The sequence below is a fragment of the Nyctibius grandis genome, chromosome 7, assembly GCF_013368605.1.
Source record: "Nyctibius grandis isolate bNycGra1 chromosome 7, bNycGra1.pri, whole genome shotgun sequence".
NCBI lineage: Eukaryota > Metazoa > Chordata > Aves > Nyctibiiformes > Nyctibiidae > Nyctibius > Nyctibius grandis.
Window position 1 is genome coordinate 8058091 of NC_090664.1, and position 14905 is coordinate 8072995.

The 14905-nt window shown below is 36.3% G+C and overlaps 1 protein-coding gene across 1 annotated transcript in view; it reads left to right on the forward strand.

Moving 5' to 3' along the window:
- The window catches only part of LOC137665761 (serine/threonine-protein kinase ULK4-like), a 253270-nt gene that overhangs the window by 13834 nt on the left and 224531 nt on the right, over positions 1 to 14905 (forward strand). The window contains 9 exon segments of the mRNA XM_068405143.1: positions 357 to 452; positions 3850 to 3974; positions 4107 to 4176; positions 6894 to 6993; positions 7458 to 7562; positions 10270 to 10330; positions 12309 to 12490; positions 13930 to 13976; positions 14792 to 14870. Of these exon segments, the coding sequence (XP_068261244.1) occupies positions 357 to 452; positions 3850 to 3974; positions 4107 to 4176; positions 6894 to 6993; positions 7458 to 7562; positions 10270 to 10330; positions 12309 to 12490; positions 13930 to 13976; positions 14792 to 14870 (865 nt within the window).

The window sequence follows — 14905 nt, forward strand, 5'->3', positions numbered from 1 at the left end:
TTTTCTTTTCCAGAGCAATGGGCATATCTATTTTATGAGGCTTTGATTTATAGCTGATATAATCTTATGTTATTAACAATATAACTATCATTTATAGAGTAGCTCAGATGTTTTAAATGTTGGAATTGGCTATGCAGTTTCCTTCGTTCTTAGTCTCATACCTCTGTGTTGCATGAATTATCCATTCTGATTTGAGGCAAAAAGTTTGTCCTGTAAGAGAATTTATTTGTTGACCAAATAAAAGTGAACAACAGGAGTAATTGCTCTGTAGTGTCATTGGGTTCAAAACCTGGTCTGGTGTCTCTCTGTGGAGCTATACTTTGCCACTGTTTTTTCAATTTGTTGCTTTTCAAAAGGCTCAATTGGACAGACCTATTGCAGCATCCATTCTGGAAAGGATCCCTTAGCCATTGTGGTGGTGATTCTGCAGGCAGACAGGGCACAAGCTCAAGGTACCGAATGTTCTTTTTGTATAGTAAATCTGAGCGAACAAGTATTTATTTATTTTTATTATGGTTTTCTGTAAATTTTCCCGCTTTTGAATTTTGCTTAGGATTTTCATGTTGTTAACTAATTGATGAATGGAGTTTTACACCCTTCAGTGGACAGTTTTGTATGCTTAGGGATTATCCTATTAGTGTATTACACTGTGTTGACTTTTAACAGACTCCTTCCTCCTGGCTATAGAATGTGTTAAAATTTACTTCTGAACTAACTGCTCTAATTTTTATTTATTTATGTAACAATGATGCGCAGTAATTTGACTTTTTTTTTTGAAAGCTTTTGTAGAATCTTATAAATATGGGTCGATTTTATCTCTACTGAGATTTTTTTTTGTTTGTTTTTATGCATTAGGCTTAGAGCATCACAAAGCCTATCAGTATAGCATCTTAGATTTGTGGTTCAACCTTATATCCTTGCAAATGCAGCTGACCCATATTCTTTGCTTATGACATAAAGCATTAATCTAATGTTTTTTTTTCTGAATTTGTAATACTGTACACTGCTATATATACAGAAAAACCCAGACCTTTTGTGATAAATAGGTTCTATGTATTAAAAAGTTAGGCTGCTTCAAAACTTCTGTTACCTTGCTGGTTTTTGGTTTTGATTTTGAATTAGGATATTTAGTGTTCATTTTTATGTTCTTTTGTTCTAAATATTTGAAAGATACTTTAGGTTCCAATCTAGGGAACTAATGTGAAAGCAGTTTTCTTTTAGAATGCTGAATGTTTGTGTCTTCTGTTTGTTTTAAAATTCTCTTGTGTTGTTTAATACCTATTTCTGATACCAGTATTGCAACAACCACCAAAATCAATAAACTTGCAATCAAGTGTGACATGTAAATGATTAAGAAAAAAAATGGTGGTTTTTATTGATCTAAATCTAGGCTACAGGCTTGATTATTAGAAGTATGGTTGTTGGCCCAAGATAGTTGGTTAGCGTTCAAGGACTGCTTCTTCCGAGCTCAAGATCAGAGCATCCCAACAGGTAGGAAGTCAAGGAAGGGGACCTAGAGACCTGCATGGTTGAACAGGGAGCTGCTGGGCAAACTCAAGTGGAAGAAGAAGGTGTACAGATCGTGGAAGGAGGGGCTGGCCACTTGGGAGGAATATAAGTCTGTTGTCAGAGGATGTAGGGAGGCAACTAGGAAAGCTAAGGCCTCCTTGGAATTAAACCTGGCAAGAGAGGTCAAGGACAACAGAAAGGGCTTCTTCAAATACATTGCAGCTAAAACCCACACTAGAGGCAATGTAGGCCCACTGATGAATGAGGTGGGGGTCCTGGAGACAGAGGATAAAAAGAAGGCGGAGTTACTGAATGCCTTGTTTGCCTCTGTCTATACTGTTGGAGGCTGTCCTGAGGAGCCCTGGACCCCTGCGGCCTCAGAAGAAGTCAGGATAGAGGAGGAATCTGTCTTGGTAGATGAGGGCTGGGTCAGGGACCAATTAAGCAACCTGGATGTCCATAAATCCATGGGCCCTGATGGGATGCACCCGCGGGTGCTGAGGGACCTGGCGGAAGTCATTGCTAGGCCACTCTCCATCATCTTTGCTAAGTCGTGGGCAACGGGAGAGGTGCCTGAGGACTGGAGGAAAGCGAATGTCACTCCAGTCTTCAAAAAGGGCAGGAAGGAGGACCCGGGTAACTATAGACCGGTCAGCCTCACCTCCATCCCCGGAAAGGTGATGGAGCAACTTGTCCTTGGTGCTGTCTATAGGCACATCAAGGATAGGGGGATCATTAGGGGCACTCAGCATGGCTTCACCAACGGGAAGTCTTGCTCAACCAACTTGATAGCCTTTTATGAGGATGTTACCCGGTGGATAGATGATGGTAAAGCTGTGGATGTGGTCTATCTCGATTTCAGTAAAGCGTTTGACATGGTCTCCCACAGCATCCTCGCAGCTAAACTGGGGAAGTGTGGTCTGGATGATCGGGTAGTGAGGTGGATTGTAAACTGGCTGAAGGAAAGAAGCCAGAGAGTGGTGATCAATGGGACAGAGTCCAGTTGGAGGTCTGTGTCTAGCGGAGTTCCCCAAGGGTCGGTTCTGGGACCAGTTCTATTCAATATATTCATTAATGACTTGGATGAGGGATTAGAGTGCACTTTCAGCAAGTTCGCTGATGACACAAAACTGGGAGGAGTGGCTGAGATGCCGGAAGGCTGCGCAGCCATTCAGAGAGACCTGGACAGGCTGGAGAGTTGGGCGGGGAGAAATTTAATGAAATATAACAAGGGCAAGTGTAGAGTCCTGCATCTGGGCAAGAACAACCCCATGTACCAGTACAAGTTGGGGACAGAGCTGTTGGAGACCAGCGTAGGAGAAAGGGACCTGGGGGTCCTAGTGGACAACAGGATGACCATGAGCCAGCAGTGTACCCTTGTGGCCAAGAAGGCCAATGGCATCCTGGGGTGTATTAGAAGGGGTGTGGTCAGCAGGTCGAGAGAGGTTCTCTTCCCCCTCTACTCTGCCCTGGTGAGGCCACATCTGGAGTATTGTGTCCAGTTCTGGGCCCCTCAGTTCAAGAAGGACAGGGGACTGCTAGAGAGAGTCCAGCGCAGAGCCACGAAGATGATTAAGGGAGTGGAACATCTCCCTTATGAGGAGAGGCTGAGGGAGCTGGGTCTCTTTAGCTTAGAGAAGAGGAGACTGAGGGGTGACCTCATTAATGTTTATAAATATGTAAAGGGAAAGTGTCAAGAGGATGGAGCCAGGCTCTTCTCAGTGATATCCCTTGACAGGACAAGGGGCAATGGGTGCAAGCTGGAGCACAGGAGGTTCCACTTAAATTTGAGGAAAAACTTCTTTACGGTGAGGGTGACTGAACACTGGAACAGGCTGCCCAGAGAGGTTGTGGAGTCTCCTTCTCTGGAGACATTCAAAACCCGCCTGGACGCGTTCCTGTGTGATATGGTCTAGGCAATCCTGCTCCGGCAGGGGGATTGGACTAGATGATCTTTCGAGGTCCCTTCCAATCCCTAACATTCTGTGATTCTGTGTGATTCTGTGTGACTTTTCCTGTAGAGACTGAATGATCTCTAAAGCTTTTAATATTTTTTTAATAGCTCTGGTATTATCGTGTGATAATCTAGTTTTCCTAGTTTCTCTCATGCAAGTTCTACTGAGGGAGCTACAGAATTTTTAATATTCTCAGAGTCATTTGCTCTAAACTTATTTTTCTTCATTGCCATTGCTAATATAAAAAGTATGTGTGGCACATATTACAATAGTGTGCTGATCTAGAGAAAGACAGCCAAATCATATGCTAATAATTGCAACAAATAATGGATATGATCCCTCTTTTTTTTTTAATCTGTGTAATTAATATCTTTTTATTAAACAGCAGTGAAGAGACAGAGTCATCTGTGTCTTGGAGTGCCAAAGAGCCAGTGGATACTCATAAAAATCTAGATAACCTGTCATCCTCAAGAGCAAATAAAAAGCTACCAAGCAATTCTTTCAAAATAGGTAATATTATTCATTACGGTTTTTTAATTATTTTGTGTCCTGTGAATTTTGTCAATCTTACTAACATGCTTATTCCCTATGTTTTATTTATTTTTAACTTCTGAATACAAGTTCATGTTTTCTTTCCAGTAGAAACTCAGACTGAATTGCGCCCAAAAAGTGCAGTTGATGGTGAATCAAATGAATCAATATTTCTTCTCAGGTATGGAAACCTAAAGAACAATTAGAAAACCCCTTTTTTTGGGTTGTTTGTTTTTTTTTTTTTGGGGGGGGGGTGTGTTGTTTTTTGGGGGGGGTGTTTTTTGGGGGGGGTGTTTTTTTTGGGGGGGGGGTTTTTTGGGGGGGGTGTTTTTTGGGGGGGGGGTTGTTTTGGGGGGGGGTTTTGGGGGGGTTTGTTTTGGGGGGGGTTTGTTTTGGGGGGGTTTGTTTTGGGGGGGTGTTTTGGGGGGTTTTTTTGGGGGGGGTTTTTTGGTTTTTTTTGGGGGTGTTTTTTGGGGGGTTTTTTGGGTTTTTTTGGGTTTTTTTTGGGGGGGGGTTTGGTTTTTTTTTGTTTTGGTTTTGTTTGTTTTTTTTTTTTTTTAACTTGTCGCTTCAGATAGTTTATTGTTCTGTTTGTAACATTTTGTTACTGTGTCTCCTTTTGAATTTTCTATCACCAGTTTAATTAATATTAAGACACTTTTGAAGAGCTACTAAAGCAGTGTGTGCAGTTAAAGCAATGCTTTTATGGCTTTATTACATTGGGTTTTGGAAGTAGGCTTTTGATTTCTTAGCTGTCTGTCTAAACAGAAGAATTCATTTAGAACTTTCTTTCCTTCTTACTTCATATGTATGAGAGTATGCTTTGAATATGCTTACTTTAAATACACAAGAATAAGCATTCAGCTTATGATCCACTAATAAGTTCTGCCTGCAGCTTTTCATCACAAGTTATTGGTAACAATCTCCTAAGTACTATGTAGGTATTAAATAAAAAATAGTGATTAGTTGAACTTTGGTTTGTTTTAGTTGAGGCCTGATTCTGAAACTTTGTACTAGCTTTCAAGACAAGAAGATTACATAGTAAAATAGATTTTGTTCTTGTCCTCATCAAGCAGAAATATTCCAGTTTAAAATTAAATACTCTTTCAAGCTTCTTGCATAACCTGAAATAGTGCTATTGTGCATGATAGCATGTCTACTTTTCCATTTATTTCAGTTGGTTTTAATCAAGTATTACTTATCTCACAACTTCTACCATCACAGCTAAAACCATGCTGTTAGTAATTTAAAATGGCATTTGCTGTTTGCTTTAGGAATCTGCTGAGAAGAAAGGTTATAATGGCATTACAAACTGTTGTTATAACAACATGTAATCCAAATTATGTCACGAATGAGAGTAGAAAAAATGTATTTTTAAGAACAACATATTTTATTTGCAATAATTACATTTATTTTAATACAAAATTTGAAATGTAATACAGAGGGTTTTTTAATTTATTCTTTTCTGAAATTCTCTTTGCTTCAGTGATTTGATTTCTCAAAGCAACGTGTGTTACCTGATAAAGTTTTAAAACATTACCATGGAAGGAAGCTGCCGACTTGGCACTTGGCACCAGAATTTACTTAGCTGCTGAAGTGGTTAATCAGCTTTTGACAGCAGTAGCTGCTTCTACATATGCAAAGGGAATAGATCTTATTAATTTCAACCAGCTCAATTCATTGTTTTAAACTGAGAAACCAGCTGAGAACTGGAAAAGTAGGAAAGATTTTTTTTTTTCTCCCTCAAATACATATGACAGCAAATTAGGTTTGGGAAAAAATATATTTAACAATCTACATGTTTTGAAGCATGTGGGAACCTAGAATAATTTGTTCAATCCTAGCTAGAAATCATATTCTTTTTTTGGTTTAGGAAATAAGACTGCTCAAACTTCCAAGCAGATCCTGATATATTTTTCACCGTAGGAATTAGGACATTTTATCTAGCTAGGAGACAATATTTTGGCACCCCTTCCTTGTGCCTTTTAAATTTGTTTTTGTTGAAAATAGATAAAAGATGCCTTTTTAACAAAATAAGGATAAGAATGAGAACAACTATGCTAGTTATTTGATCACTGATTTTCATGAGTATCTTTAATTTTGTTTGGTGCTTGTATTTTTTAATTTAGTTGCTTTTTTTCTAATAAATAAAACTGCTTTGCAGCTAAATGTGTATTACTTTCTGCTAATCAAGAAAACACATTCATTTGAAGTTGTTGATTAAATTAGTTTTTTGGCCTGCCAATTTTAATAATTCTAAAGTTTATTTTGAACACTTTGATTTAAATTAACGTATACTACAAAAACTAAGTTCACTAGCAGCTTTATGAAAATCGCAAATTTTCAGTGTTCTTGTCTCTCCTTTCTTCATTTTCTAGTTAGCAAACTAGATTTTTTTTAAGAAGAAAAACTGAAAAGTAAATCCAGTTCACATTCGTACATGAGAATCAGGCAGTTTTTAATTCCCATTACCTACCCAAGAGTTGGCAGTCAGAAGAGAATAACGTGAAATAAATTGCAATTTTTTGTCAAGTTAATTCTCTTTGTATGTTGTTCGTTATTAGGAATTAAGATAATAATGTTTTAGCATCCAGTTTGGAGAACTGACTATGGGTGAGAAAATAATAAAATTACATTCATTTAACAACAGCAACAACGAAAAAGAAACCACACAGTTCTTCCCATTTCTAACTGACGAACAAATCCTAACCTTGTCAGGATGTATTTAAATACAGGAAGTTCATGTTTAGTTGATGGAGCAAGCATAGCATCATTTGTGTTTGTCAACTTTGAAAGTTTACTGTATGGCCTGAAAGTTTCAAAAGAACAGCAAAAAAAGTGGTTTGCAGTGAAACTTAATATCTTTGTTTTTTTTTCTTTTTTTATTTCTTGTTTAAGTTCCCGTCCCACTCCTAGAACTAGCATTGCAGTAGAAGTAAGCGATGCTACTACTGCCCCAATCCAAAATTCTCCACGAAGAGATTCATGCTTGAAAAAGGTGAGTAGAAAAATAACATTATGGGATGGTGGTATCTTTATAGTTAGAGTTTTAGCCTGGAGTCTGTGGCAAAGTCAACTTTCTTCTCCATCCTTCCATAATTATAACAGGAAAGCAGTTCCTATAGTGTGCAAGTTATTTAAAAAAAATATTTGCAGAACTTCAGATGTAAGAGTTAAGCAAGATGCTTAGTCTCCTCTTTTATTTTCCCCAGTGTATAAAAAGGATAATGATATCTTCTTTCTTCTCAGTCTACTTTTTTATACTCGGGTTGCAAGTTTTTTGGACCCGGTACTTTTTTAGTTGGCACTGTTTGCTACTACATAAAAAAAAGTAATTTAGAATATGTTGTTTATATAGCCAAACTGTGTGGTATAATGTTGAAATGAAATATTTTGGGAATAAACATAAACTTTCTTTTTTTTCTGCAAAAGAGTTTTTTAAAAACTTTGTTCTTGTTCTAGGCTAAAAATATGTGCTCAAGTCAGCAGGATATGGAGTCAACATTGAAAGAGCTCATTTACACTGAAACTGATCTTATCATAACACCAATCATTGACAATCCAAAGGTATAACAAAATAAAATGTAAGATTCAGGAACTTGTGGGTGAGGCTATTTTCGCAGATAAATCTTTAATCAGGGTGAAACTCCTTTCCCGTATTTTATAATTCTCATTTTAAAGCAGTTCCACCCAGTCATCTCGCAAGCTCTCATGTGATTTTTTAGTAGTCTTTTATAACCCTATTGTGTTGCTAATTTGGAGAACTGAGTTATTTTGGGATTGAATACTAATATTAAATAATGTCTTACAAGAAAGAGAAACTACTAAATGGTGTGTTTGGTGCTTGTGTAGATTTGTTTTCTGATAACTTGCTTTTATATCTATTACTTAAATGAACACAAAACTGAATGTGTTTTGGTATACTCAAAACAAGGCCGTCTATGAAGCCTGCTAGATTAGGAGTCGCACCTTTACAGAATAACTAAACTTTAGACGGTGATGGTTGATGAGAAGCTCAACATGAGCCGGCAATGTGCACTTGCAGCCCAGAAGGCCAACCGTGTCCTGGGCTGCATTAAAAGCAGTGTGGCCAGCAGGTCAAGGGAGGTGATTCTGCCCCTTTACTCCACTCTCGTGAGACCCCACCTGGAGTACTGCATCCAGCTCTGGGGCCCCCAACATAACAAGAACATGGAGCTGTTGGAGCAAGTCCAGAGGAGGGCCACGAAGATGATGAGAGGGCTGGAGCACCTCTCCTGTGAAGACAGGCTGAGAGAGTTGGGGCTGTTCAGCCTGGAGAAGAGAAGGCTCCAGGGAGACCTTCTAGCAGCCTTCCAGTACCTGAAGGGTGCCTACAGGAAAGCGGGAGAGGGGCTTTTTACAAGGGCAAGTAGTGATAGGATGAGGGGGAACGGTTTTAAACTGAGAGAGGCTAGATTGAGATTAGATATTAGGAAGGAATTCTTTCCTGTGAGGGTGGTGAGACACTGAAACAGGTTGTCCAGAGAAGTTATGGCAGTGTTTAAGGCCAGATTGGATGAGGCTTTGGGCAGCCTGGTCTAGTGGAAGGTGTCCCTGCCTGTGGCAGGGGGGTTGGAACTAGATGATCTTTAAGGTCCCTTCCAACCGAAACCATTCTATGATTCTATGATAATATTTCTAATAAATATGAACTTATTTTCTCTCGAAAAGAAGACCTGAAGTTACAAGAAATGTCCATCCAATTTCTGTCATATGGATTCTAATGCGATAACAGTTGTGAGGAGTCTCTTGAGCAGAGACTGACACTTGTTTGACAGTAAAGGGGAGACCAAAAAAAGAATCAGAGCTCTGCACTGCAATGACAATGTAATGTGCCTGCATGGGCACATGTGTAGTGTTGGTAGAAGGAGTGATAGGCAAGAACCCCTTTAGTCTTCCTTTTATTTCTGTGCCAAAAAAAAAGGAAATAATTTTAGCAACTTTACTCAGTAAGTGGCAGATGCAGAGAATGCAACATTTTTTATTGGAAGTGAGCATCTAGCTCATTAAGAATGTCTTACAGCTTTTAGTTGATGTATTGCTTTATTATAACAATTTTTTTTGTTTGTTTTAATTCAATTCCTAACACTCTCAAAAATTAAAAATCTTATACACCTAGATAAAGTAACTACCCAACAATACTGTTTTAATGTGTTTGGGGTGAGGGACGTTGTTGCCAGTGGAGAATTTCAAAGGTAATGATGCATTTGAATGCCACCTCTGTAAATGCTCAGTTCTGTCTCAGGACTCTGACACAAAGCTTTAGCCTTTGACTGCTTCTCTTCTTACTGCAAGTATAAGAGATAAGTTTAGGGGGAAGTGTACGTATTAATGTGCACATGGAGACTAATCTCCTTACCATGCAATGCTAGATCAGAATTAATGCAAAATAGCCTGCTAAATTCCAGGGTCATGTAGTCAGAGTTATTGCATACTTGGCAATCTTCACACTAAAGGATGATACTGACACCTGGTAAAGCTGAAGAGCTTGCAATTTGATTTCCTGGAAAGGGATTTACTAGATGCTGGCAGAATTTTAAAAGCTGAAATGTCAGCTTATATTGTAAAATTTCCCTGTGTTCTGCAGCTCTGTGGAATTGAAGACCTTTTTTAGAAAATAACTCTCTAGTTACACCTAGGCTTCATCTGTCAAAGGCTAAATTCCAGTATACAGTTACCTTGTTTGTAGGCTTTAGTTACTGAAAATCACACTCAAATGCTCAGTCACTGAGCAGTCATCCAACTTCATGATGTACCAGAAAATGATGTGTTGTGGCAAAAAGCCGCCATACCTTATGAATGATTAGTTGGTGAGAATATTACATATTCTAGAATGATCTAGTGTATATATATGTATTTACTGTATGACAATGAATTGCTAAAACATTTCATGAGATCTCAGCTGCGTATTCCTTTCTGTAGCTTTTGAAACCCAAATGCAAATATTTTTCCACTTACAAGCAAGATAAAAATGTAAACTGAAAAAATCCTATCATTTTGTATTCCCATTTAAAAAAAATCACTTCAATGAAAGTTCTAACAATGTAATGATATTAAAAACACTGAGTTAAATCTCAAATATCTGCGTGGAAGAAATACATACCAGAAAACAATGGGAAATGCCTCAGTAATGAGCAGTGGTTTGTACACCCATCCTGTACAATTTTTGCATATTTGTGTTTTAATGTTCAGCTACTTAGAGATTTCTGGAAATGTGTTTAAAACTAGTTGTTATGTTTGTTTATTTTTCCAGATAATGAAGCAGGTGCCAGTTAGATTTGACTTGAAAACTTTACATATACCAACATATTCAGGTATGGATCTGTTGAAGTTGTTAAAACTTAAGTCCTGCATATGATGGTGCAACTCGCTATCACAAGATTTATACCCTCCCTTTGTAGATGATGAGCTGTCACAGTTGGAGAACTCATAACTTTTCTGAAACTGAAGTTGTATATGTAATGTTTTTAGCTAGACCAATTATGAGGAGACTTTTGAAGGGCTAGCAGTTATATGCCCTTCCTTTCTCTTCTGCCTTCTTCAGTTATAAGCCCATGCTCAAAAGCTTTTAATATAAGACAGTCAACACTGTTTTAGTGTGGGAAAATCAGCATATTTTGCCCCTGTGTTATTTTTTCTAAACAACTGAGATATAACTGAAATATTCAACCAAATAGATTAAAATTTGACAAAGGTAGAGGAGCAAATGAAAACAAGACATTAAAATGTGCAGTGTTGATTAGCTGTGATACGAGGCAGCCTTACCAGACCCACCTTTAATCATGAAATGTTACGGGAATCATGTCCCAAAAGATAGTGTGGAGTTGTTTGGGATTTTTTTGTTGTTGTTGCTGTTGTTTTTAATGTCTCAAAAGGCTGCTGTTATTTCTGAAAACAAAAGGCTACTCATTGTCATGAGTAACGTTTCTTCCCCTGGAAAATTTCCTGTAGTCTATTTAAGGAAAATAGTAATACACTGTACTGTGCTTGAAGAGGGATGTCAGTCAGATACGTCGTCCTAGAATTCACATAGGACCTCTTCCTAGACACAGAAGTTCCTTTTTTCTTTCTATAAAGTATGTATTTTGGAGAGTTAATTTGTTGAAGAAATTTTATAGTTGGAAAGGAACACAATGTCCCCCAGTCTCCCAATCACGACTGTAATAGCAGAAAATATTTTTTATTTGGCTAACATCCTAGGCAAAAATGATCAGATTTAAGTGCTTAAGGGGGTGGTATTTTATTTCATATTGCATTTAAGCAGCTAAATTATCACACTGATGTTCTGATATGTTTAACTATTGTTGTCTGTATTCATTTAATATGGGACTTTTTTGCTGTTTTAACACTTTCAGGATTGTAGCTTTTTTTCTGGACAACTTTCTGATTGTTTTTGAAGGTACTAAATTTGATGCTGCTTGTCAATAATGATTAAAGACAGTATGGAAAAATTAAGATAAATACCTGAAAACCCAAACTCTTTTCACCTTTACTAATGTAAATTATAATTGCCTTCATTAGTACGTATTGTTACTTAAGTGTAAAATTGGAGTAAAAGACGGAAGGCATGCTCTTAAATATTCTGTACTGGAACATATCAGGATGGCAAATAAGTTATTTATTAATAACTAACCAAAACTGAGGGAATGTATGGCTGCTAGAGTGAAGTTATCCATTGAGACTGATAAGGAAGTTTTTGAAAATTCTCTATTCATGTATAGTGGTCAGTGAATTGAACCACAGGATTTATGTTAATTGTCCTAATGACTTGACTTCTTTGTGTTCCTCCTGAAGTCATCTATGTTCTGATACTACTAAGGCTTAACTAGGTGGATACCTACCTGTATGAATAACTATACACATTTTCAATTTATTGATACTGAGGAGATTTCACTGACTTTCATTAGGTTTTGCCTCAAATTTACTCTAATGAAACTGCACTTTCTTATTAAGAATTAGTAATGATTAAGGACAGCTACTACCTTTTCCTAAATGTAATGCCAATAAACGTTTACTTAAATGAAGTCCAAGGACTTAGCAGGGTTGCACTTTCCAAAATGTTTTGAAGCTTTTATTGCTACATTTTTATGCGTTGTTTCTCTTCTTACTTCTTTTATGATTTCTATAATCTTCAGACATGAATTATAACATGTTTGTTTAATATTTTAAGTACTAAAATTGTAATTAGATTAAAACTTCGGAACTTATTTGTTCACGTTGATGTTACTTTCTAGTGTTTTAAAGCAACATCAAAGATCCATTATCTTTTACTTGTTTGCTTCTTATGGTTAGCTGAGAAGTTATCATCTATGACAGACATGGACTGGAATGACTTCTTGCAACGAATATGTTCCCTGCTTGATTCTACCGAGAAGAATACAGGAGCAGCACGTTCTAAACTGAACTTACTGTACTATCTGTGTACTGTGGCTGTCCACAAGGAAGTTGCAAGCAGGCTAATTAGCTCTCAGCTGGTAAATAATAAATCTTTGAAGAAATCAGCATGGTTTACATAGTTGCCATTGTAACAAAAATCAGGTCTTTTAGTTATATTTCAAGAAATCATTGCTGTACTGACAAAAATAATATGGCAAATTAAGTACACAATAATGAAAAAAATTACTATATTCCACGTCAGAGATTTTTAAAAGAGCTGAGGGAAACTAATTCTTTCTCTTAGATTTCAGATATGTTTACGTATAGATTTGTTGTATTAATAAAAAGATTGGGGTAAAACCTAATCTTGATGGAGAGTGTGAAATAACATATGATGAAATGTTAGTCTTTGTAAATCATTAAGTGACCTAGAAGACTGAAAAAAGTCCATGTTTGAATGGTTAAATCAATTTTATTTGGCCCTATGTCTGTGAAGAATAGCAAGAAAATCTTTCTAAAGAACATACAGTAAAACTTTCATTAAACACTACTTCAGAGTGAGCATGCTCTCTCAAGAGTCTTATTTCAGTATATACCTAAATGGTCGTTTCACTTTTCAAGAACTATTTCTACCAGACAAACAATTTTGCTCGTATCCTCTGTAGTGGTTTAACATGTTTCTCAGTATTGCAGAAGAGAAATACTTATTTTTCCCATTATATAAAAGCGTCACAGAGGCTATTCTGAGGTGTGTGCTTTTCAGTTTATTTAATAAAAAGTAAACTGCTGCCTTCTCCTACATTTATACTAATGCACCTAAGTCATATTCTGACACATGTCATCACTGGATAGAGAGATATTAAGGGCGAAATTGCACTGCCAGAAAAATTCAATGAAGAACATTCAGGTTGGAAGCAATGGTAGGTCTTATGCCATAGAATTCATGTGAAAACAGGAAACAGAATTGTTGGAAGGTGTATTCCGTTATCATTGGAGACTTTCTTTGGGGACAATAATCCAATAACTGAATTGCCAATTAATAGAACCTTTTAGAAGTGAGTTAGTAATTATGCAGTTTGGTTCTTAAGTGGCTGATTATGTGTGATAACAGTCCATTCATTACTCTAGTATTTGCCAACTATTTTTGTCCATTCTCACAAAATAAATTTCATTTATTAAGTACTTGTTGGGTAATACTATATGATGATCTCTGTGTTTGTAGATGAAAGTATCAGGTTTTTTTTTCCTCTCTATAGTGTTATTCATAAAAAAAATGGTTTTTTTAGCACACAGGTATATGTTTAGGAGTTTAGTTTAAGGCAAGAATATAGAAAGAAATTGTATTTTAACTCAGCCTTTTTTTTTCTAACCAATGTTTGGACAATATCTACAGTAGTTGTCTACGATAATACTTTTTGCAAATGTTATCCAAATAAGTTTTTATGAAATTACTGATGTTTTGATTTTTTTTTTTTGTTTATCGTTGCAACATATCAGGTCACTGAAAATCACTAATGTTTATTTATCTTCTTTATAGTTTCCTATATTGATTCAGCAGCTGCGTGCAGCTGCCAATTGGGATATGTAAGTAACAATTATTTAAAATTATTTTTTTCAAATATGGAATTATTACTGAATTTTATTAAAGATATTCTTTAACAGTGTATTTGAGGAGTGTTCTAGCCTGTCAGACTGCTGTGATACCTGACTGGCAGTATGATGGTGTATATAACATTGAATTTTTTCATCATTGAATTCATATATTGCTATTTCACAGGACCAAAGATTATAGAAAATCTCTAAAATTTTATCTAGAAGTTATATAATTTAGTGTATCAAATAGTGTTACTTAAAAATCACTGATTAAACCAAGCCATACCATAATAGTAGTAAAATAACTGTAATAGTACCTTTTAAAATGCCTATCAGAAATACTTCAATGTGATAGTGCCCTCTGCTGTTTGTTTCATAAATGTTGATTATTTTAGTCAAGTTTTTCTTTGAAACTTTTAAAACTGATTTTCTGATACAGATTTAGTATCTGTTTTGTCAGCTATACTGAAAAGTTTAAAATTATCTATAAGGGTTTTCTGTGTTCTAAGAAAACTGAACATGAGCATGACTCATGATTAAGACTGTAACAAACTAAAGAATCTTCATTCTTCAGTGCTAAAGGAAATGTCTTCATGCATGAATTTATTGCTAAATTGAGCTGAAATACTGAAATAATTTGATGATAGAAAGAAAAATAGAAATAAGAAGAAAATCTGAGCTTTAAATAGCACATCGAATATTTTCTGCCCTTAGCAATCTGTGTAAAATATAAACAAGACATCATTGTTTTTGTTATATTTTGAAGTAGTTTTTCTGCACTTACAAAAAATTTATTTGATATGTAGACGGGCCAAAGTTGCTCGAGTGATTGGTTTACTGGCGTTACACGCATCTGAACTTGGAGAAAATGTACCTGTTTCTGAGGTAACCTTCCTTTTTTTTTTTGTTAATGCTTTTAC